Here is a 23,674-nt window from a genome sequence, read left to right as displayed (position 1 = left end):
ATCTTCTCTGGATCACTGCTCTCTCAGACATTTTTGTTTGCTTCTTTGTTTTTTGTGGTACTGGGGATTGAGCCCAGGGCCTCTGCACTGAGCCATATCCCCAGGTGTGATGGCCTTTTTTGTTTGTTTGTTTGTTTTGTTGTGGTGGTACCAGGGATCAAATTTGAAACCTTGTACTTGCAAGGCAGGCAGCAGAACCCCTGAGCTAAATCCCTGGCCCATTGTACTACTCATCCCTTTTTATTTTTTATTTTGAGACATGGTCTCTTAAATCTCTAAGATGCCTAGGCTGGGTTTGAATGTGCCATCCTCCTGCCTTAGCCTCCTTGAGTCCTGGGATTACATACATGGGCCATCACACCTGGACTCTCAGATATTTGATTGCTAACTTCCTTACTTTTTCATGGTTTTGCTCAAAAGTCACCTTCTCTCCATGACTTTTCTACCTAAAATTTTACTCCATCCAATATTGTGCACACTCCCTTTGCTTTCTTTTTTTTTTTTTTTTTTTTTTTTTTTTTTTTTCTGATACCGAGAATCAAAATTGGTTCCTATGCCTGAAAGCAGGTGACGGAACCACTGAGCTAAATCCCCAGCCCATCCCTTGCTTTCTTTTTCTCCTTAGCATATATTCACTAACAAACTATCTTCATTATTTATTTATTTTTAACTTTCTTCCCCATGAGGTATAAACTCCATGAGTGCAGGGATTTTTATCTGTGTTGTTCATTAATAAATCTTTGGTGCCTAGAATATAGTAACAAAAACAAATTTTTTTTTGAGACAGGGTCTCTATGAGGTCCAGGCTGGGCCTTGAACTCACTATGTAGTTCAGGCTGGCCTCAAACAGCATCAGTCCTCCTGCCTCAGCCTCCTAAGTGCTGAGATTAGAGGTGTGAACCACCACACCCAGCTGAATCCCTGATCTCTAGAATTTAATGAAAAGTTTGGCTTTAGAAAGTCCCTATTCTTGCCAATTGTAGTGGCACAAGCCTGTAATCTCAGCACTTAGGAGGCTGAAGCAGGAGAATTGATGTGTGTTCAAGGCCAGCCTGAACTGCAAAGAGAGACTCTGTCTCAAAACAAAAAAAAGTCCGTGCTCCTGAATCACATTATAAAACCAGCTTCTTGGGGCTGGGGATTGTAGTAGAATAGTAGAGATAATGCTTAATATGCACAATGTCCTGAGTTTAATCCCTAACAGCAATAAAATAAAATAAAAGTAAATAGAATCAAGCCAGGCATGGTAACATGTACTTGTAATCCTAGCACTCGGGAGGCTGAGACAGGAGGATTGCCACCAGTTCGAGGACAGCCTGGGCTAAATAATGAGTTCAAAGCCAGCCTGAACTACATAGCGAGACCCTGTCTCAAAAACAACAACAACAACACAAACACAAAGAAAAAAATAAGTAGAATTGATTTCTTAGGGTTTTTTGACTCACTTTGTTTGACTTTTGTTTTTCCTACAGAACAGTTATTTCTTCAGTAGATCTGCCCGACAGCACAAACTGGCTAAGACCATCGAGGAACTTCAGATTTCCCAACATCAAAGAAGTGATAAAATGTTGGACAAATAGAGTGTGGTCAGTGTACAACTGGTGCCAGAGCTGTGCAGTGCAGGTATGTGTACCTGTTTGCACCAGTATGGTTTTTAGACAGACCTGGGGTTTGTTCATGTGTGCTCGGGTCAGTAGAACACTCAGGCTAAGCTCAGATAAGATGAATTTATGGGGTCTTGTAGGCTTTTCGTTCTGTAAGAAATATGTCAAACCATTTTCTGGTTCCCTCCCCCACCCTTTACCATATTTCTCGTAGGATTCAAACTTGTTTACTATGATTTTCAGAGTTTAGAAGTATTGAAAGATAGCATCTTTCCATCCCGAAGCTTCCAACAAGAACTTCATAATCTAAAACAACAAGTTTGCATTTTGGAAAGTGATTTTTGCAAGCTCCAGGAAACACTGAAGGTTGGTATTGTCAAATAAAAAATAGATTTGCTAGGGTTGGGAGTTTAGCTCAATGGTGCCATGCTTACCTCACTAACACAAGGTCCCGAGTTTGATCCCCAGTACCAGGAAAAAAACAAAACAAAACCCCCAAAATTAAATTTGCCAGATGTGGTGGTACACGCCTGTAACCCCAGCACTTTGGAGGCCGAAGCAAGAGGATCACTGTGAGTTCAAGGCTAGCCTGGTTTACAGAGTGACTTCAAGACCAACCTGAACTACATAGCAAGATCCTGTCTCAAAAAAATCAAAAGCAACCACCACCACAACAACAAAAAAACCCACCCCTGACCAGAAGGCACAAGGTCCTGAGTTTGATTCCCAGTTAGAGAGAGAGATTTTATCCAAAAAGACTATTGTACTAGAGAAAATGCTCAGCCATGGGATCTATAACTATATCTCAAACATTGGGCAAAAAGAGACCAATTCAGTCCTTTTACTATAGAGAAAATACAAATTCGTATTGAAAGGAAAGCAGCAGTCTCTGCCCACCCACACAAAACAGCAATGCACAATAAATTTTAATGAATAACATTTTTGATCCACCAGATTGGCAAAACAAACTAACCAAAAACTGGAAAGCTTTGGAGAAACAGATGCTTTCTTTCTTTGTTTTTTTGTTTTTTTGTTTTGTTTTTTTTTGGTCTAGGGATTGAACTCTGGTCCTTGCGCTTGCAAGGCAGGCAGCGGAACCACTGAGCTAAATCCCCAGCAACAGGTGCTTTCTTAAATTACTGAGAAGAGCATAAACTGGTAAAACCTCTATGGGTATAGTTAGGTAAAATTTATGCAAATTAAAAAAAATACATTAACCTAACCTAACCTAAATTGTTCTGTGATTTGAAATTACAAAAAATTATAGAGCAATATGGCATTAACTGAATAAATAAATTATACTTTACTCAGGCAGTAGAACACTAGGTAGTTGTTAAAAAGGAGGTGGTAACTGGGTATGGTGGCCCATACCTGTAATCCCAGCCGCTCAGAGGCTGAGGTGGGAGAGATCACAAGTTAGAGGTGAGCCTGGGCAATTTATTGAGACTTGCCTCAAAATAAAATTTTAAAAACAGCTGGTGGGCTGGGGTTTGGGTTCAGTGGCACTGCACCTGCTTGGCAAGCATGAGGACCTGAGTTCAATCCCTGGTGCCAAAAAACAAAACAACAGCTGGAGATGAAGTGGAATGGTGGAGCACTTGCCTGCCGTGCTTGAAGCCCCGGATTCAATCAAGTATCAGGGATAGAGGATGGGACAGCATGCTTTTGGGAATGGTCCCTATCAGTTCATGATCCAGGGGAAAGCAACACACTCAAATTAGGATAATTTGAAGAGGCTGAATCAAAGGTATGAACAGGAAAGTGGAAAACACAAAGGATCGCTTAGTATTCTTCTGAGGGTTGCTGTTTATATCAGTTTCCTCGCTACTTCAGGCCTGAGCAGGTCAGAGGAGTGGTAATCAATCGATCAGCACTCGCAGTCCCTCAAGGGTTCTCTCCCAGGAGGAAAAATTTCTCTTGTGAGATCCACGACTCCGATCTCCAGCTCCAAGTCAGGTGACCAGGGGACCTTGAAATGTGATCTCTGTGGTAGAGCCTCTTGCGTCCCAGAAAAAATAGAGAAGCAAATAAAACATCATTCTGCCCCAGTACACAAGAAATGAGTAACATTCTTTGCCTCTGGAGAGGTGGTTAGGTAGCTGGAGTCAAGGGAAGGAGGGGACTTGATTTTACACTGTGTACTCTTTTCATCTTCTAAGTTTTGTGTCCTGTACCTGTAATACCTATTCAATAATAAATGTAGAAAAGAATTTTTAAAACATAAAATTCATTGACCAACTGAGATTTGGGCTCTAGAAGTGTAGAACTACACAAGTGAATTTGTTGCTATTTTGAATTCCTGTAATTGTATAACTTCCTTTCCAGAGCACTTTGCTGCTGGTATCTAAGAAATGATTGAAATAGATTCTTCTATTTTCATTCTTCTATTTTTTTTTTTTGGCGGTGCTGGGAATTGGATCCAGAGCTTCAAGAATGCGAGGCAAGGGCCAGGGATCTAGCTCAGTGGTTCCACCACCTGCCTCTCAAGTGCAAGGACCCAAGTTCAATCCCTGGTACCCCCCCCACACAAAAAAGAATGCAATGCAGATGCTTTGCTACTGTATTTTGTTTTATTTTATTTTTTAAAAATAGGGTCTCACGATGTATTCCAGGCTGATCTTTAACTCACTGTGTAGTCCAGGTTGGCCTCAATCTTGTAGTGATCCTCCTGCCTCAGCCTCCCAAGTGCTGGGATTACAAATATGTGCCACTACAACTGGTCCAGTCTCCTCTTTTTTTTTTTCTTTTATTGAGTTTATTGGTACATTTTAGGTATACAGTGCAATTACATTCATCATTGGGATCTTGTACCTTTACATGACAGGTCTTGGTTCTCATTTTTTCCCCCTTGTCCGTGTCCTCCCTCCTCCCCTCCCCATTTACAAACACTTTATTTCCATTTTTTCATTTTGTCATATTGTTTTCTTTTCCCTTATTCCCTTTCCCCTACCCTTCCCATTTTCCCTACACCTTTAGCCCTTTTCTTACTATTTCACATGGTCAATTATCTCATTAGGATCTTATGTACTATCCAGTCTCCTCTTTTAAATACACAAAGTGGTATCAATTTTTCTTGTGGAGGGCCAGGGATTTAGCTCAGTGGTGCCACTGCCTGCCACGCAAGTAAAAGGTCTTGGAGTCCCAGGACCAAAAAAAAAAAAAAGATCCTATTAAAGAGTAAAAACAATTTCCTCATGGATATGTGAAGGAGAAAAAATAAATATGCTTTCTTTTTTTTTTTTGGTACTGGGGATCGAACTCCAGTCCTTGGGCTTGCAAGGCAGGCGCTAGAATGTTTGAGCTAAATCCCTGGCCCTAATATGCATTCTAAACTCCCCTAAGTAAGGTCTTTTTTTTTTTTTTTTTTTTTGGAAAATATCACTATGTAATTCAGGCTGGCCTTGAACTCACAGCAATCCTTCTGCCTCAGCCTCTCAAATGCTGGGATTACAGGTTTGTACAACCAAGCCCAGTTTAGCCCTCTATTCTCAGTAACTCAGTATTTTGCTTATTGATCTGGAGAGAAGCTTCTGGGATTCTACTTCCAGAATTTGTACCTCAAAATAAACTAGCCTCATAAGGAAAAAGAAAGTCATTTGTCTCCTCTGGGCCTTAGTTTTCTCATCTATAAAATGGGCATGATTCCAACTATAGGGGGCTAACTAGATAATGGCCTCCAAAACATTATGTTCAAGTTGTAATTACACCAACCTGTAAAAATTACCTTATTTGGGGAAAAAGAATCTTTATAATGTAATTAAGGATTTTGAGATGAGATCTTGGTTTACTGGGTGGACCCTAAATCTAATGACAAGTGTCCTTGGAAGAGAAACACACAGAAGAGAATATACACAAAGAAGAGGAGGTGCAGTGTGAGCAGGGAGTCAAGAAATCAGAGTGAAAAAAAAAAAAACATAATAATAAAGGCCAGGCGTGGTGGTGCACACCTGTAATCCCAGCACTTGGGAGGCTGAGGCAGGAGGATTGCTGTGAGTTTGAGACCAGCCTGGGCTACATAGTGAGGTCCAGGTTAGTCTCAACTACGTAGTGAGACCCTGTTTCAAAAAACCAAAAAAGAAAAGAAATCAGAGTGATCAGTTACAAACCAAGGAATGCCAACAACTAGCAGAAGTTGCAAGAGCCAAGAAATGGCTTTTCTCTAGAGCCTTGAGAGGGAGCACAGGTTAGGAACACCTTGATCTCAGGTTTCCAGCCAGAAGCACTGTGAAAATATAAATTATTATTTTAAACAACCCAGTTCCTGATAACTTGTTAGAGTGGTCACTAAAAATTAATACGCCAACTTATTTCCTAGGGTATCATATTGCTATGGCTACCGCAATGAACACCACAGATCAGATGGCTTATCCAACAGAAATTTATTTTTTTTCACAGTTTGGAGGCAGAAATCTGAAATCAAGGTGTTAGCAAGGTTGGTTTCTTCTGAAGAGCCTTGATCCTTAGCTTGCAGATGGCTGCCACCATTTCCTGGGTTCCCATATGAGGTTTCCCCTTGTAAGAGCTATATCATTTCCTCTGATAAGAACACTAGTTAGATTGGATTGGTGTCTACCCTAATGGTCTCATTTTAACTAATCACTTCTTTGAAGGCCTTATATACAAGTATAGTACCATTTTGAACTACTAGATGTTAAGATATCAAAATATAAATTTGGACTGGGCATGGTGGTGTACCTCTGTAGTCCCAGCACTCAGGAGGCTGAGGCAGGAGGATCATGGCCAGCCTGGGCTACATAGTGAGTTCAAGTCCAGCCTGGAATGCATAACAAGACCCTGTCTCAAAAAAAACAAACAAAAAAAGGGGGCAAGGATTTAGCCACGCCTGCCTTGCAAGTGCAAGGTCCTGAATTCGATCCCTGGTACCAAAAAAGAAAAAAATATATGTATGAATTTGACAGCATAAGCCAGTTCCAAATGGTCATGTTCCAGTCTGTTGGGCTTTTTTTTTTTTTTTTTTTTTATACCAGGGATCAAACTCAGGACCTTTTGAGGCAGGCAGTGGGACCATTAAGCTAAATCCCTGGCCCTCTGTTGGGCTTTTTAACAATACCTCAAATGTATACATTCTTGGTTAATTATATTTTACTCTGGGAGAAATACTTTCCCTGATCCTCATTTCCCTCTGACAAGTCTCGATTGATTTTTTTTTTTTTCTTTTTTCTTTTTTGTGGTACTGGGCATTGAGCCCAGGGGCCTTTGCAACTGAGCTGCATCCCTGGTCCTTTTTCTCTTTTCTTTCTTTTTAAATTTTAAGATAGGGTCTCACTAAGTGGCTATGCCGGGCCCAAACTTCAGATCCTCCTGCCTTAACCTTCCAGAGAGCTGGGATTACAGAAGAGTGCCACCAAGTTCATTCTTTTCACTGTCACTCCCCACGACTCGAGCTGTCCGTGCTCAGAGAACACTTCATTGCTCTTACCAAGGTGTTACTTTGTTTGGATTTTAATGTTTATGCATGTTTAATTTCTATCTTCAAAGGCATAGTCAGGCTCATATACGAATGAATGAATGAAATGGCCAAATTTGTGATAAGTAAATGAGAAAATACTGTGCTCTCTTTGGCAACGCATATACTAGATGAGAAAATATGAAGCACATAACTCATTGAAAAAACATTCAATATGTGCAGGCTTTTATATTGATGACTGTAGGGTATGAGAAGCAAATTAACACGTTATTCATTTGCCAAATGTAACGTCTTCTTCCAGACCATCAAGGAAAAGTCCTGTCCAAGCTGTGGTCAACAGCGTCCCACAACTGGTAAAGTTACAAACGTGCCTGCCTGTGCTCTCACCAGCCCTGGAGACTCAAAACATTCAATATGTGCAGGCTTTTATATTGATGACTGTAGGGTATGAGAAGCAAATTAACACGTTATTCATTTGCCAAATGTAACGTCTTCTTCCAGACCATCAAGGAAAAGTCCTGTCCAAGCTGTGGTCAACAGCGTCCCACAACTGGTAAAGTTACAAACGTGCCTGCCTGTGCTCTCACCAGCCCTGGAGACTCGAGACTCATAGGAAACGATGAGTAATAGTGGCCTTTGGTAAATGTGTGATACAGGAGAAAGGTGAAGTGGCCTTTTGCAGCTTTGCCGAAGGCTTGGAGAGGAAGGCCATATTTTGTTCAGATTCCATATCTTAATTTCATCAATTATCGTGATTGTTTGTTTGGAGATGCAGTTTTACTAAATTTCCCAGGCTAGTATTGAACTGCTGGGCTAAAATAATTGTCCTTGGGCTGGGGATTTAGCTCAGCGGTTCTGCTGCCTGCCTTGCAAGCGCAAGGACCCAAATTCAATCCCCGGTACCAATAAATAAATAAATTAATAAATAAAATAAAATAAAATAATTGTCCTGCCTCAGCTGCCCAAGTAGCTGAGACTACAGGCACCTGCCATCACACAGAAAGGAATGAAACCCCGTAATTTAGAAGATTCTTATTGACTATTGAGCATATCTTTTTACCAAAAGAAAAACATGCCTAGGAAACCAAGTTAAGAAAAAAAAAAAATTGCTTAGTGAGTGAAGTCAGAACAAAAAGAGTTGGTGGATTATAATGGCTTAACATCATGAGGCTGGAGGACCAGTATTTGTTACCATTCCTTCTGTCCTCGAGATTAGGATATTTGTGAATCACTAAGATAGGTATGACTCTTTCAAAACCTGAATTTTCATCCGGGTATGGTGGCACACACCTGTAATCCCAGCTCTCGGCAGGCTGAGGAAGGAGGATCGCAGTGATTTTGAGGCTAACCTGGGCTACAAAGTGAGACCCTGTCTCAAAAATAAATAAATAAATAAATAAATAAATAAATCTGAATTTTTAGTGCGTATACAATTGGTTTAAAATACCTGAATTAAAGCCAGGCATGTTGGTGTATGCCTGTAATCTCAGCTATTTGGGAGATTAAGGCAAGAGGATTTCAAATTCTTGGTCTGTGTGGGCAAGTCACTAAAATCCTGTCTCAAAATGTAAAAGAAGCAGGGGAGGGAGCAGCATCCATGTTGCGATGTAGCTCAGTGACAGAGCATTTGCCCAGCATGCACGAAACCCTGGGTTCAATTCCCAGAACCAAAAAACATCCAGAGTCTTTTGTTACATTTGCAATAATGTGTGCCTCTCTGACTACATTTACTTGCTCTATAGGAACCAAATCATTTTCTTTTCCAAGTAATTAAGGCAAGATTTCACATGGATCTTAGTAACTCATTTATTTGTTTGTTTGTTTTTGGTACTGGGGATTGAACTCAGGACTTTGTGTTTTCAAGGCAGGCAGGCACCACTGGGCTAAATCCCTGGCTTGAATCTGAGTAACTCTTTCGCCTCCTGTGGAGGATACTTTTTTGGTTGTTTTGAAATAGGGTCTCATTATGTAGCCCAGGCTGGCTCAAACTTGCAGCAATCTTCCTGACTCAGCTTCCCAAGCACCAGGATTACAGATTTGTACCACCACACCTGGCGTGGAAGTTGTATTCTTGGAGGGAACTAGTCCATCTCTTATTTATTGTCAAAGTCTTCCATTTTGATGAATACTTTTCAGTATCTTGGGGTACTGAAAATAGGATCTTTCTTGCTTGAGTGAATTTTGGTTGGTTCTTATGGTAAATAAGAGTTCACGTTGGGCCAGGCCTTGCAGATGCAAGGTCCTGAGTTCAATCCCCAGTACTGGAAAAAAAGAATTCACTTTTAACTTTGAATCTTTAAAAAGTTAGACTTGGAATTGCATTTCACCAGATGTCCTGGTTCCAATTTAAATTCTGATTTCTTTGTGTATTTTAAGGCTAAACCATTAAGAAAAGATGGACCCATGCAGATAACAGTTAAAGATCTACTGACTGTGAAATTAAGGAAGATACAGTGTACCGATGAAAAGAGGAAGGTAAACTGTCATTCACCATTTGCATGGTCTTCCTGCTTTTAACCTGGTTGTTCCTTTGTGGGAAATAAGCATATAATTTATGTATGGAAGTCAACCCAAATTCAGTATTTGATATTTCATTTTAGTAGTTCAGAATCTCTTCAACAAAATATATGTCCCCAAATTCATTCTTTCTTATTTTATTTTATAAAAAAATAAAATTTCCTAAGTAAATAATAAGAGAATAACAATAGTTAATACACTATGTATCATTATCATTAAAGTAGTTATTCAGAGTACAAGACACAGACCAAAAAGATTCTTATAAAGAAGAAACAAATAGAAAATAACAAAACTTTCTTTAAAAGGACTAAGATAAACTAGTAGCATAAATGAAACAAGTTAGTATATATATATATATATATATATATATGTGTGTAAATAGTTTTGAAACAATGGAATATGTAATTTGGGGAAATATTTGAATGTCTCCCTACTTCCTATTTCCTCTCTCTTTTATTTTGCGCTTTATTTATACATATTTATTTATATATAAGAGAAACCATGGAATATTTAAGTTTATATGTCTGACTTAATTCACTTAACATTATGTTCTCAAATTACACCCGTTTATCTGCCTTTATAGCTTTTTTTGTTTTGTTTTGTTTTTTGGTACCAGGGATCGAACTCGGGACCTTGTGCTTGCAAGGCAGGCAGTGGCACCACTGAGCTAAATCCCCAGTCTTTCTTTATGATAGCATAAAAGTAACTGTATCCACAATAGGATTATAAAGAGGCACACTGCACCCATAGTTCCTTGATTCTAGACATACTAGTTTTCGTATTTTACTATTTCTGAAATTAGGCTATTCCATTGTGTATAAATACCACATTTTTCTTATTCATTCATCTGTCCAAAATTATTTAAATAGGCAATTTTATCTACCAACCATTACTCTGAAGAGATAGAAACATACTTTGAAGCTTTGGACTAAAAATCAGATATTTACTGTTTTAGCATGTTTAAATTTTGAATGATGTTTTAAAATATGTTTCTAATAATGTCTCATTTTATGATTAAAGCTTATACCATCACCAAAGGCACGGAATCCACTGTTTACTGTCTCTGACCTGCAGCGTGTTACCCTGAAACCTAACTCCAAAGTGTTGTCAACACGAGTTACAAATGTCTTAATGTAAGAAACTACACATTACTGCTACTTAAAAGAATGATTTTTGTTGCTTGGACTTCTAACTTTAAAAGTCACATATGCTTATTATAGAAAAATTGAAATGTGTAGCATATTTTTTTTTCTGAGATGGGGTCCAGTTCAGGCTGACCTTGAACTCACTGTGTAGTCCAGACTGTCCTTGAATGTGTGGTGATCTTCATGCCTCAGCCTCTAAGTGCTGGGATTATAGGCATGTGCCACCACATTCAGCTAAAAATTATCTAGATAATTTGACAAAAATTTAACTTTGTTTTGTTTTGTGAGACAGAGTCTTGCTATGTAGCTCAGGCTGGTCTCAAACTCACAGTGATCCTCCTGCCTCAACCTCCTGAGTTCAGGGATTACAGGTGTGCGCCACCACACCCAGCTTCAAAAATTGAGCAACTCTTTTAACTTTTTTTTTTCAGAATACTATCATTGCATACAGCCACTGTTAACATACTGTTTTTTAATCATTATAATCTTTTTCTGGACATATAATATGCTATGACTTCTACTTCAAAATGCTGTCTATTGTACAATATGCTATTGATTTAATAACAGACTTTGTAGCCAGAGGATGTAACTCAGTGGTGGAATACTTACATATCAGGTGTGAGACCCTGGGCTTGATCCTTAGCACTAAAAAAAAATAAGCAAACAAACACATTTTATGAGGAAAAAGAAATATTGTCAAAAGCCAGGCATCGTGGGGCACACCTGTGATCCCAGCACTGGGGAGGCTGAGGCAGAAGGATCACCATGAGTTTGAGAGCAGCCTGGGCTACATAGTGAGTTCACTTGGTCTTAGCCAAAAGGCCAAGAAGCGATATATAGTGAGTTCAAGACCAGCCTAGATCACATAGTGAGACCCTGTCTCAAAACAACAACAAAAAAAAAACTGTTAAGAATTTTCAGAACAGCCTGATTTCAGAAATAATAAAAGATAAAAACAAGTATGTCTAGAATCAAGGAACTACGGGTGGAGTGTGCCTCTTTATAACCCTAGGGTGGATACAGTTACAGCTTCCCCTTTATAATATGTCATGAATTTTTCTTTACATTATTACAAGTTAGTTTGAAGAGTCATTCTTACTTCTTTAATATACATAGCTCCTTGTATATAAATTTCATAGACACAATCCTATTTAGGTGGTTTATGATAAGCACCCTTGTCCATCAAATGCATGCACAGATGTATTATTGGGTGAAAAATTGTGACTTGGTTGAGTGGAGTGGCACTCACCTATAACACCAGCTACTCAGGAGGCTAAGGTGGGAGGATCATGAGTTCAAGGCCAGCCTTGGCAACTTAGTGAGATCCTATCTTGATAAACAAACAAACAAAAAAGCAGTAAATGAAGTATTGGGCTTTGGGCTGGGGATAGAGCTCAGTGGAAGAGCACTGGTTTGGCATGCATGAGTCCTTGACTTTGAACCCTGGCACTGTCAAGAAGAAAAGAAAGTATTCGTTATTAGAATGCGTACACAGTATGTGTCATTGTCAGTTTTCCATCACTGTAACAAAATACCTGAGAAAGTCAGTTTAAAGAAGAAAAGGTTTTTTAAAAAATTAAAAATCAATAAATGAAAACTTTTTTAAAAAGAAGAAAAAGGTTTACTTTATCTTATGATTTTTATAGGCTCAGTCCATGCTCAGCTGACTCCATTGCTTTTAGGCCCATATGGGGCACAAACGTCATGGTGGAAGAGAGTAGCAGAGAAATGCCGCTCACCTCAGGGCAACCAGGAAGGAGACAAACACACAGACAGACAGACAGACAGACACAGACATGCAGGGGGCCAGGGAAACGATACATCTTTCAAAAACATGCCCCTCAGTAACGACTTCCTCCAACCAGGGCCCACCTTCTAAACGTTCATGCAGTCATGAACTCATGAGTGGACAAGTGTGTTGATGGGGTTGGGCCTCGCGCAGTCCTGTCACCCTCAAGGCCCCACCTCTGAACATTGCTGCATTTGGGATCAAACTTTCAAGATATGAGTCTTTAGGGATTTTTTTTTTTTTTTTTTTTTTTTTTATCAGTACTGAGCATTGAACCCAAGGCGTTTGCACTCAGCTACATGCCCAGCCTTCCAAATTTTTTGTTTATTTGAAACAGTCTTGCCTAGTTGTTATGTTGTCCTCTTAGAGTCTGGGATTACAGGTGTGTGCTACCACAGCAGTCTGTCTACTTAAACCACAATAGTATCATTTTATTTTCCTGTCAGCGTCTACTCCCTTTCTTGTGTGTATGTGGCACTGGGGATGGAATCCAGGGCCTCCTGAATGCTGGGCCAGCACTCTACCACTAAGCTGCCTCCCCAGCCTGTGTTGTGTTTTATGTTTTGCTTTGGAATTTTCTTCCGTGTTATTTTTTTTAATGAAAAGCAGAATTAAATTTTAGGATGTTGTCTATAGAGATGACTACTTTGTTTGGGAGGATGATGAAATGTGGCAGGTTCTAATGTTTATGTTTTATTTTATCAGTACTCCAGGTAAAAGCCAGGTAGATCTTCGGAAGCTTCTAAGGAAGGTTGACGTGGAGAGGTAATATAGTCTCTGATCTTTATGTTTTCCAAATCCATTTGAAAAGTAGGCATAAAACACAGCTCCTAAGATTTTTAATATCTTTGCAGGAGCCCAGGGGGAACTCCTCTGGTCAATAAGGAAAATATGGAAACAGGAACTGGCCTTACCCCTGTAATGACCCGGGCTTTGAGGAAAAAATTTCAGGTAAGCTTTTAAGAAAAAAAAAAGTGTATCACTTCTCGGCCTTTTTGCTAAGATCAAGTATAAAACAATTTTATTTTTCTTGAAAATTATTTATTTGTTTTTAATAAATTTTATTTTATCCCATTTCCCTCCTCTGCTTATGCCGCCTCCCTTCCTATGTACAAAAGCTTTGTTTCCTTATTTTCCCTTCTATTGAAAATAATTTATATAGGGACTAAGGGGCTAGTCAGTGGCTAGTCACATATGCTTAGCATATGTGAGACTCTGGGCTCAATTCCTAGCACTGCTAACTAACTAAATAAAACACTTTATTTTATTTATTATTATTAATTATTTTTTGTTTTGTTTTTTGGTTTTTTGAGACAGGGTCTCACTATGTAGTTCAAGCCAGCCATGAAATATGTATTTCAGTCTGGCCTTGAATTCACAGCAATTCTCCTGCCTCAGCCTCCCAAGTGCTGGGATTACAGGGAAACACTTTATTTAGAATCACAATCTAAAGTAGCTATTGTTTTTTGTTTTTGAGACAGGGTCTCACTATGTAGTTCAAGCCAGCCATGAAATATGTATTTCAGTCTGGCCTTGAATTCACAGCAATTCTCCTGCCTCAGCCTCCCAAGTGCTGGGATTACAGGGAAACACTTTATTTAGAATCACAATCTAAAGTAGCTTTCTAAATGATAATAATGATAATTTTATGGCATCTTATGCTTTTCAGAGAACTTTAATAATTAGGTTTCATAAAATTCTACTCCCCTCCCTCACTTTTTTTCACCTTTTAAAATAGGGTTTCCAATGTAGTCCAAGCCAGCCTTGAACTTGTAACATAGCTCATAGGCCTCAAACTTGTAATCCTCCTGCCTCAGCTTCTCAGAGTGCTGAGATTACAAGTGTACACCACTATGCCTGGCTTAGACTTCGTAAAATTCCTTGAGAAAAAGAGAGAAGAGCATTCTATATGATGTAGCTAGGATTATCGTCTCCACTTCCTCAGTGATTACCTGCTTTTATTTTATTTTATTTATTTATTTTTAGACAGAGTCTTGCTATGTAGTTCAGACTGGCCTTGAACTCACTATGTAGCCCAGGCTGGCCTCAAACTCAGTGATCCTCCTGCCTTAGTTTCTCGGGTGCTGAGATTACAGGTGTGCACCACTATGCCTGGTGTTCAGTTCCTTTAATACATTGTTATTTTTGTTTTGTTTTGTTTTTTGTTTTTCGTACCAGGGATTGAACTCAGAACCTTGTGCTCGTAAGGCAGGCGGCAGCACCACTGAGCTAAATCCCTCACCCCAGTTTCTTTAGTATTTTTTGGCCAGGCGTGGTGGTGCACGCCTGTCATCCCAGCACTCGGGAGGCTGAGGCAGGAGGATCACTGTGAGTTCGAGACCATCCTGGGCTACACAGTGAGTTCCAGATCAGTCTCAACTACATAGTGAGACCCTGTCTCAAAAAAAGAAAAACCCAAAAACAAAAACAAAGTATTTTTTAAGGGCCTCCTTTAAGCTAGGCACTGTGCTAGAGTGCTATGGTTACGATTCGCAAAAGCAGACACAGATTTGCTGGCTTGGAACTTCCATTCTAGGAGGGAAGGTAGACAGTGAGATAATCCCATCTTGTTTCCTTTTGCATTGTACGAAGCCCTATGAAAACAATGACCAAGTTTCTGTGGGAACCCATAGAGGAACTTGATGATTAAGAAGGATTTCTCTAGGAAGTGATGGCGCCCGAAGTGAGACTTGGGAGATGATTAGGCATTAACTGGGAAGGGGTGGGCCCACCGTGAATGTCACAGGGAGAAAGTCCCGAGCGCAGTGAACAGTGTGTGTGAGGGTCCCATGCTGAGAGGGGTCATAGACTATTCCAAGAGACTGTGGCTGTGACACGGGGATGAGGGATCCTGATCCAAACCTGTTTGTCCTGTTCACCCTCTTGAACACTGCTGTCACCGGACCTGTGAAGAGCGGCCTTATTCTGTTTCCCCTGCTGGAGGCCTGGGACCCTGGGCTCCGGGCTCTTTGACTTGAAATAGTTTCTTCTGTTTCTGGACCAGAGACACCACGGACTCCACTGCCTGCACCCTCCCACCCCAACACTGTCTTTCCTTTGTTCGTCACTTAAAGTGTCTGCCAGGTGTGATGATGGTGCCTACCTATAATCCCAGAACTCTAGGAGGCTGAGGCAGGAGGATCACAAATTCAGGCTTGACCTGATTAATTTAGTGATTTAGTGAAACCTTGTCTCAAAAAGAAAAATTTAAAAAGTTTTTTCACGGGGTAGTGTCATAGCTCAGTACAAAGGCCCTAGGTTCAATCCCCAGTGCCGGTGTCTTGTTGGTGTCTGTTCCTCTTGGCAATCAGTTTGGTCCTTCTTGACACTCGATGGTCTTGGATGTGTGACCAAGTTCCTTCCTCCTCTTGGAGCATCCAGCTAGGTTCTACACACACACACACACACACACACACACACACACATATCACAGTATGCCTTGGTGATAGTAAACATCGTGAAAGGCAGGGGGCAAAGGGAAGAGGCCTCCCTAAAGGACTCAGCTCCTTGCTTCTTCTGTCCCACTCCATAATTAGTACAATCTGTTGGGAAATATGGAAACAGATAAAAATACCACATACAAAATTTCCACCCAGCCCTTAGGCTCTTTTTCCTTTAACTCTGAGGCAACTGTTTGCATTTGACTATGGATAACGGTAATGTGGCAACAGTGGCTTCATTAAAGAGAGATTTTTTTTCTTTCTCTCTGCCTCTCTCTCTCTCTCAGTCTTTCTCTCCCCGCCTCCCCCTCCCTCTCCCTTTCTTTTTCCTGCCATGCTAGGATTTGAACTGAGGGCCTTGTGTGTAACAAGGAAGCACTTTTAGCACTGAGCTGTACCTCCAGCTCTCTTTCTGTGTGTGTGTGTGTGTGTGTGTGTGTGTGTGTGTGTGGTGCTGACACATGCTAGGCAAGTGCTTTACCACTGAGCTATATCCCAGCTCCCTCACCCCTTTTCGGGTAGTGTATGTGGTTTTAAGGATTGAACCCAGGGTATTCTCACTGAGCTAAGTCCCTATCCTTTTTATCTTATATTTTGAGACAGGGTCTTGCTAAGTTGCCTAGGCTGGGCTCAAACTAGCAATCCTTCTGCCTCAGTCTCTCAGGTAGCCAGGACTACAGGAATATGCCACCATACCTTCTTTTCTTTTTTTGGTTTTTGTTTTGAGATAAGGTCTTGCTATGTATTCCAGGCTGACCTTGAACTTACTATATGTAGCCCATGCTGACTCATATTTGTGGCCATCCTCCTGCCTCAGCCTCCTGCGTGCTAGGATTATAAGTGTGAGCCACCACTCCCTGCTCCTCATATCTTTGGAGAGGTTCTAACCAGGAATTTTGGATTGCATTAGGAAAACTGGGAAAAGTGATTTTTAGACTCTACACACTGTGCTATCCTGAATAACAACAACAACAAATTGGGTTCTGTTAATGAGGAATGAGAGTTGTGTTGGACATGAGAACATAACTCTTTTTTTTTTTCATCCATAGCTGGCTCACCCTATAAGCCCAACTCAAACTCTGCCACTTTCTACAAGCAGCTTCGATGAACAAAACTGATGCCAACTGATGTCGACTCTCCATCTGATGATCTATCCAATGTACAGATAAAATCACCCACATCTTTTCTTAACATACAATGTGCTTAAATATACTAATTCCATCTAAAGACTCAGAGTATGTATGGAACCTGTGCATATTGTGCGTTATTGGGTGTTTTCTAATTTGCAGGATGGTGAAAGAACCAGATGGGAAAATACAGTCCGCAAAGTGGTGTTTAACCTGGACTCGCCCAACTTAGGTTGCATTGAGGTTGTTGAAATTTAACTAACTCCAGTTTATATTGTACAGGTGCAATTAGGACTTTGAAAGAAAAAAAAGCGGGGACCGGGGATTTTAACTTAGTGGTTCTGCTGCCTTGCAAGTACAAGGGCCCAAGTTTGATTCCCTGGTACTGCCCCAAAAGAAAAAAGGCTGAAGCTGGGTGTGGTGGTGCGTGCCTATGGTTCTAGCTACTCAGGACGCTAAGGCAGAAGCATTAAAAATTCAAACTAACTTAGTGACACCCTACCTCAAAATAAGTCTGATCATAATCAGGCACAGTAGATGCCTATAGTCTGAGCTACTTAGGAGGCTAAGGCAGGAAGATCAGTTGAGCTGACAAGTTTATGACCAGCATGGGCAACATAGTGAAATGATAATAGTCTGATTCCTATTCATCCTATTTATTTCAGGCAACTGAAAAGACATTTTTAGGGTAGGGGATTGAAACAGGGTTTTGCTATGCAGTTCAGGCTGGCCTTAGACTTACTGTTTAGCCCAAGCTGGCCTCAAACTCTCAGTGATCCCCTTGGCTCAGCATCCTAAGTTCTAGGATTATAGGTACACGCCACCATGCCCAGCCTGAAAAGGCTTTTGTCCCATAAAGCTTGCTTGCTTGCTACAAATGTGATCTACAAAATAGACCTTCTAGATTTTATTTGCATAGAAATAAATCAGACCACTCCTCATCCAAATATAACTATTTTCCAAAAAATCTGAAGCAAAGGGCCTAACATGACCTTAAAAATGGTAACGTATCATTTCTAGAACCCTGGGTAGGTAGCTCTGTCTGACTTGCTGTAGTCTGAGATATTCCTTACTCCTTTTGTTGATGTTAGTGCTAGAGATGGAACCCAAAACTTCTAATGCTAAGCGTGTGTTCTACCATTGAACTAGACTGCAGTCCTTATATTCCCTACTTTTCTATTTGCTGTCCACATGCACATAGCTAAATAAAAATTTCATGAAGTCTCCAACATGAACCTTCTGTTTCCCACAGCAACCTGCCATGTATTTTCTGAAGTCCATGATAGGTTCACTGTGAGACCCAGTTCCCTGTTCTCATCAGCTTGTATATTCAGTAACAATATAAATGCACATTGCACTGGATTTTATTCTCTTTCCAGTCTAAACTTGTCAAATTTAGCAAATAAGAATGTAAGATGCCCAACTAAATCAGATTAATAATTGACTGCTAAGTATAAATATGTCACATAAAATAGCAAGGCTTTTTTTGAGGGATTCCTGGAGATACAAGCATGCACTCTACCACCAAGCTACTCTCCAAACCTCCTCCAGATATATATATTTTTAGCAGAAATAAGTCTCAAATATTGAAAGGGACATGTTCATACTAGAGAAGTATTCAGGGCTGGGGTGTCCTCAGTTTAATCCCCAGCCACGGCTAATTTTTTTGTTATTTATCTGAAATTCTTATTTAACTGAGCATCTTAAGCATTTGCTAAGCAACCTTCCTAGTCATTCCCTTGCAAAGCTGCTAAGTATTTCTGCTCCCATTTTCCAGATGTGTCTACTTGATAGTAAACACTACTACAATTTCAGTCACAATCTGCCTAGTATGTGTACTAAGTATTGTAGAAGAAGGGACACGATTTGGTTTTTTATTGTTGCTGTTTTGCAGTACTGGGGATGAAAACCCAGGCCTTGCACATGGCGGGCACTGTTCTATCACTAGGCTACTTCGCTAGCCCCAGCATTAGCTTTGGTGCTGATCTCTTCCTCTGAGTCCTAAGAATAAAGATAGCGGCTCCTTCGTTTGTGGGAAAAAGGATTTCTGATCCTCTCTGAACTTTCAGTCTGACAAGAAACCACTATGTAAATGATATCCTCGAATTATCCTCCATTTAGCTTACCAGTGATGGTGAAGCGTTTAGAGCTTCCCATGATACAAACAGTCCACCGTGGCACATGTGCCATAGGTTCACCACCACTTTTGGCTTAGGCTGAAAAGATAATTTAGCAACTTCTTCAAAATGCCTCTATTTCCACAGAAAAATATTGCTTTGAGGCGCCAAATAGAGTGATGTTGGAAAGCAGATCTGGGGACAATATTTAGCAGATGAGACCCATGTGTACGTTTACAATACATTCATGAATGAAAATGAAATAGTAAAGAGACATATATGCTTGTAGTAGAAGTTCTTTTTCTTAAAAACCTGATAACTACTTTTATACTATGTTTTATGGAGCACTTATGTTTATAATATTAACAAACCATTATATATTGTTTCTATGTAATCTAACTGATTTAACCGTTATTTTGTCTTATTTTGTCTCTTTGTACTGGCGGTCAAACTCAGGACGTTGGAGGCAGGCGTGGTGCCACTGAGCTAAATCCCCTGCTTTATTTTGTTTTTTGAGACAGGGCCTCACTACGTAGTTCGGGCTGGCCTTAAACTCACTATGTGGCCCATTGAGCTTGACGTGACCCTCCTGCCTCATTCTCCCAAGTGCTGGGATTATAGGCATGCAGCACAGATGGCTAATTTGACCATTCTTGTGGGATAAAGGTTCAGAAGAAAAGTGCTATAGAAATCGTATATATAAATATTTGCAAAGCTGCTACTGCCATTGTATCAGTATTAAAATGTGTCCTACTTTTTATTAATTTTTAAGACAGATTTTTTAATGTAACATTTACCCTGTAAATATATGGTCTCATTAAACTGCTACTTCTTATACATTCCCAATGCTTGTTTGTTTATTTGTTTTGTGGTGGTAGGGATGGAACACGGCCTTCACACTGAGCTACATCCCCAGTCCATTCTTCTTTCTTTTTTACTTTGAGACAGAGTCGCTAACTTGCTAAGTTGCCCAGGCAGAACTCAAACATGTGATTCTCCTACCTCAGCCTCTCAGAGTACTGGGAATACAGGCCTGCAATGACACACCCAGCTATTTGGAGACTGAATTGCTAATAGAGAATGTAAACAACCAACATGCATCTAGTTATATTTTAAAATAAAGAATAATGTTACCTTTAGTTTTTCTTCTCTCTTTCTCCTTCCTTTCTTTTCTTTCTTTCTTTCTTTCTTTCTTTCTTTCTTTCTTTCTTTCTTTCTTTCTTTTCTTTCTTTCTTTCTAGACAGGGTCTCTCTGTGTAGTTTAGGCTAGCCTCCAACTCATGGCAATCTTCCTGCTTCAGCCTGGTAAGTGCTGGGATTAGAAGAGTATGCCACCATGCCTGGCTTTGGCTTCTCTTTTCAACCTTTGATACATTTAGAAAACAAATCATTAGCCAATCATAAAGCAAACACTCATATATAAACATCAAGAAATAGATATGATGAGTAGCCTCAGAAGTTCTGCCTGCCTGCCTGCACCCTTCTATCGTAATTCCTTTCCTCCCGAATAACTCCTGAACTGCTCACTACAATAAATAGTTCCTGCCTTTGACATTCTATGTATACATCCCTAAATGCTGTGGTTTATATTGCTTGCTTTTGAATTCTGTAGAAATAGCATTGTATGGTAAATACATTTTTTGTTTGTTTGTTTCTGGGTTTTTTTTAGCATTTTTTTGGACAGACAAATTTTTTAATTTCCAAGCTTCTTTTGTGTGTGTGTGTGTGTGTGTGTGTGTGTGTGTGTGTGTATGTGTGTGTATTTTTGAGACAGGGTCTCACTATGTAGTTGAGACTGACCTGGAACTCACTATGTAGCCCAGGCTGGTCTGATCTCACAGTGATCCTCCTGCCTCAGCCTCCTAAGTGCTGGGATTACAGGTGTGCACCACCAAACCCGGCTAAACTTTTCTTAAATTATTGATTAATTTTATTGGTACATTTTAGGTATACAATAATGATGACATTTACCATTAGGAATTTGTGTCTTTACATGTTATATCTTGGTAGCATTTTTTAAAAGACTGAACTATTTTATTGTATGATGCTATAGATTTTTTTTCCATGTGCAAATAATTAATTAATTTATTGTGGGTTTTTTGTTTTTGTTTTTGGTACCAGGAATTGAACTTGGGACCTTGCGCTTAAGACAGGTGGCAGTACCACTGAGCTAAATCGCCAGCCCTAATTTATTTATTGTTTAAGAATGTTAGGCTTATTTATAGTTTTTGTCTCTTGGGTTTTTGTTTATTTGTTTTTTGTTGTTTTGAGACAGGCCTCACTATGTAACCCAGGCCAGCCTAAAACTCTTTGTGATCCTCCTGCCTCACCCTCCTAAGTGGTGAGATTGCAGGTGTGCACTGCCACACCTGGTATTTATTGGCTGTGAACCATGTATGCCATTATAAATATTTTTGAACATGTAGAAGTTACCCTGGAAGTGTATACCTGGAAGTGAAAATGCTATATATTTCTTTTACTGCTATATTTTAAAGTATTCTTATTTTTTCTTTTCTAGATACTACCAAGCTGGTTTCCCAAGTGTTTACACCAATCCACATCCTTTCACTAAAGTCTGAGAATTTCTGGGCCGGAGGTTTAGCTCAGTGGCACCATAACTGCCTTACAAGCACAAGATCCAGTACCAAAAAAAAAAAAAAAAAGAAAAGAAAAAAAGTCTGAGAATCCCTGTTCCTCCTATTTGCTTCAAGAGTATTTTACTTATTTGTTTTTTCCATATTTCTTACTTTGGAAACATAATGATGTATTTGGTTAATGTACTATTGGTAACACATATATACTATTTTTGCTGGATTTACAAGTGAAATAATTTGTTAAAATGATCTTCTGTCAGCAAAATCACATACTGAACATAGCTAATAATCTACATGGTGAGGATCACAATACAATTTATTTGTTTAAGCATGTAGAATTTTTCATTTTCAATAAGGATTTGTTTATTTTTTATTTATTTTTTATTTTTTATTTTTTTGCTACTTGCGTCCTTATGCTTACAAGTCAGGCTCCGGAACCACTGAGCTAAATCCCCAGCCCTTCAATAAAGATTTGGATATGTGGGAACAAAGAAGGAAAAACACAAAGCAAACAGACAAAAATAATGCATTTAAAAGCTCCTGCTTTTGAAATTCTTGTTAGAAAATTAGACTTGGTTAAGAATTTATAGAAGCACAATATAGCTTAGTATAGTATATTACCAAGACTGTAGCTGGGCATGATGGTATATGCCTCTAATTCCAACACTTGGGAGGCTGAGGCAGGAACACTGTCATGAGTTTGAGACCAGCCTGTGCTACATAGTGAAATCCTGTCTCAAAAAACAAAACCAGGGCCAGGGATTTAGCTCAGTGTGCTGCTACCTGCATCACAAGCACAAGGTCCTGAGTTCAATCCCTGGTAGCAAAAAAGGAGGAGAGAGAGAGAGAGAGACCAAAAAACCAAATTAATGCCACCTACCTTGAAAGCACAAGGTCCCGAATTTGATCCCCACTACCAAAAAACAAAACAAAAAAACAACCAACTGAACAAACAAATTGACACCATACATGTCAGACCCTGGGTTCAACTGCCAGCACTGCAAAACAAAACAAAAAAACATCAGTACTGTAATTTAGGTCCCTATCTTTTCCTTGAGGATTAAATGAGGTCACAGAGTAAGTAATCTGATTTTGGTTATTTTATTGCTATTATTTGACATTCTGATTAAGAACTCCTTAATTATCTAATTCCATTTTTACTTTAAAGCCAATAGCCTGGGGGCTGGGGATTTAGCTCAGTGGTTCCAGCTGCGTCTGCCTTCCAAGCACAAGGACCTGAGTTCAATTCCCAGTACAAAAAAAAAAGCCAGTTGGCCTGGTAGAGCATGCCTGTAACTCCAACTACTTGGGAGGCGGATGGAAGAGGATCATAATTATGTTTGAAGCCAACCTAGGCAATGCAGCAAACCTGTCTCAAAAGAAAAAAGAAGGTGGGTGGGGTGTGGATGTAGCTTAGCCATAGAGCACTCCTCAGTTTGACCTTCAGTATCACTAAAGAGTATTTTTTTAAATGAATTTACTCTTAGGATGTAACTCAGTGGTAAAGTCCTTGCCTTTGTCCTGGGTTAAATCCCCATCATTGTCAAAATAACAATAATTTAACAATTTCATACTTCCAATCAGTTATATTAAATATTGGACTAAACTGTAAAAGCTTTCCAAAAAAAAATTTTTTTTGAGATAAGACGTCCTTATGTAGCCCAGGCTGGCCTTGAATTTATTGTTTTATTTTTTATTTTAGCACTAGGACTCGAACTCAGGACCTTATGCTTGTGAGGCAGGCAGTGGAACCACTGAGATAAATCCCCGGCACTGGCCTTGAATTTATAAACCTCATCTCTCGGCCTCTTGAGTGCTGGGATTACAGGCATGCACTACTAAACACAGTTTCTACAATTCTTAGAAGAATTTTTATTTTATTAAACATATTTTTGGATTTTAACTTTTATTTT

The 23,674-nt window shown here is 39.6% G+C and overlaps 1 protein-coding gene across 1 annotated transcript in view; it reads left to right on the top strand.

Annotated features, from left to right (window-relative positions):
- The window catches only part of Prr11 (proline rich 11), a 29,103-nt gene extending 11,731 nt beyond the window's left edge, over nt 1-17,372 (top strand). Inside the window, exons 4-11 of the mRNA XM_010626840.2 lie at nt 1,473-1,623; nt 1,848-1,970; nt 7,334-7,477; nt 9,409-9,507; nt 10,570-10,682; nt 13,189-13,248; nt 13,338-13,434; nt 16,973-17,372. Of these exons, the coding sequence (XP_010625142.1) occupies nt 1,473-1,623; nt 1,848-1,970; nt 7,334-7,477; nt 9,409-9,507; nt 10,570-10,682; nt 13,189-13,248; nt 13,338-13,434; nt 16,973-17,041 (856 nt within the window). The 3' untranslated portion in view covers nt 17,042-17,372. The remainder of the gene's footprint in view (nt 1-1,472; nt 1,624-1,847; nt 1,971-7,333; nt 7,478-9,408; nt 9,508-10,569; nt 10,683-13,188; nt 13,249-13,337; nt 13,435-16,972) is intronic.
- Nucleotides 17,373-23,674: the final 6,302 nt, after the last annotated feature.

Source organism: Fukomys damarensis, unplaced genomic scaffold (assembly GCF_012274545.1).
Source record: "Fukomys damarensis isolate Sample0158 unplaced genomic scaffold, DMR_v1.0_HiC HiC_scaffold_13, whole genome shotgun sequence".
NCBI lineage: Eukaryota > Metazoa > Chordata > Mammalia > Rodentia > Bathyergidae > Fukomys > Fukomys damarensis.
Note: the sequence above shows the minus strand (reverse complement) of the source record. Positions and strands in the feature narration are given on the sequence as shown.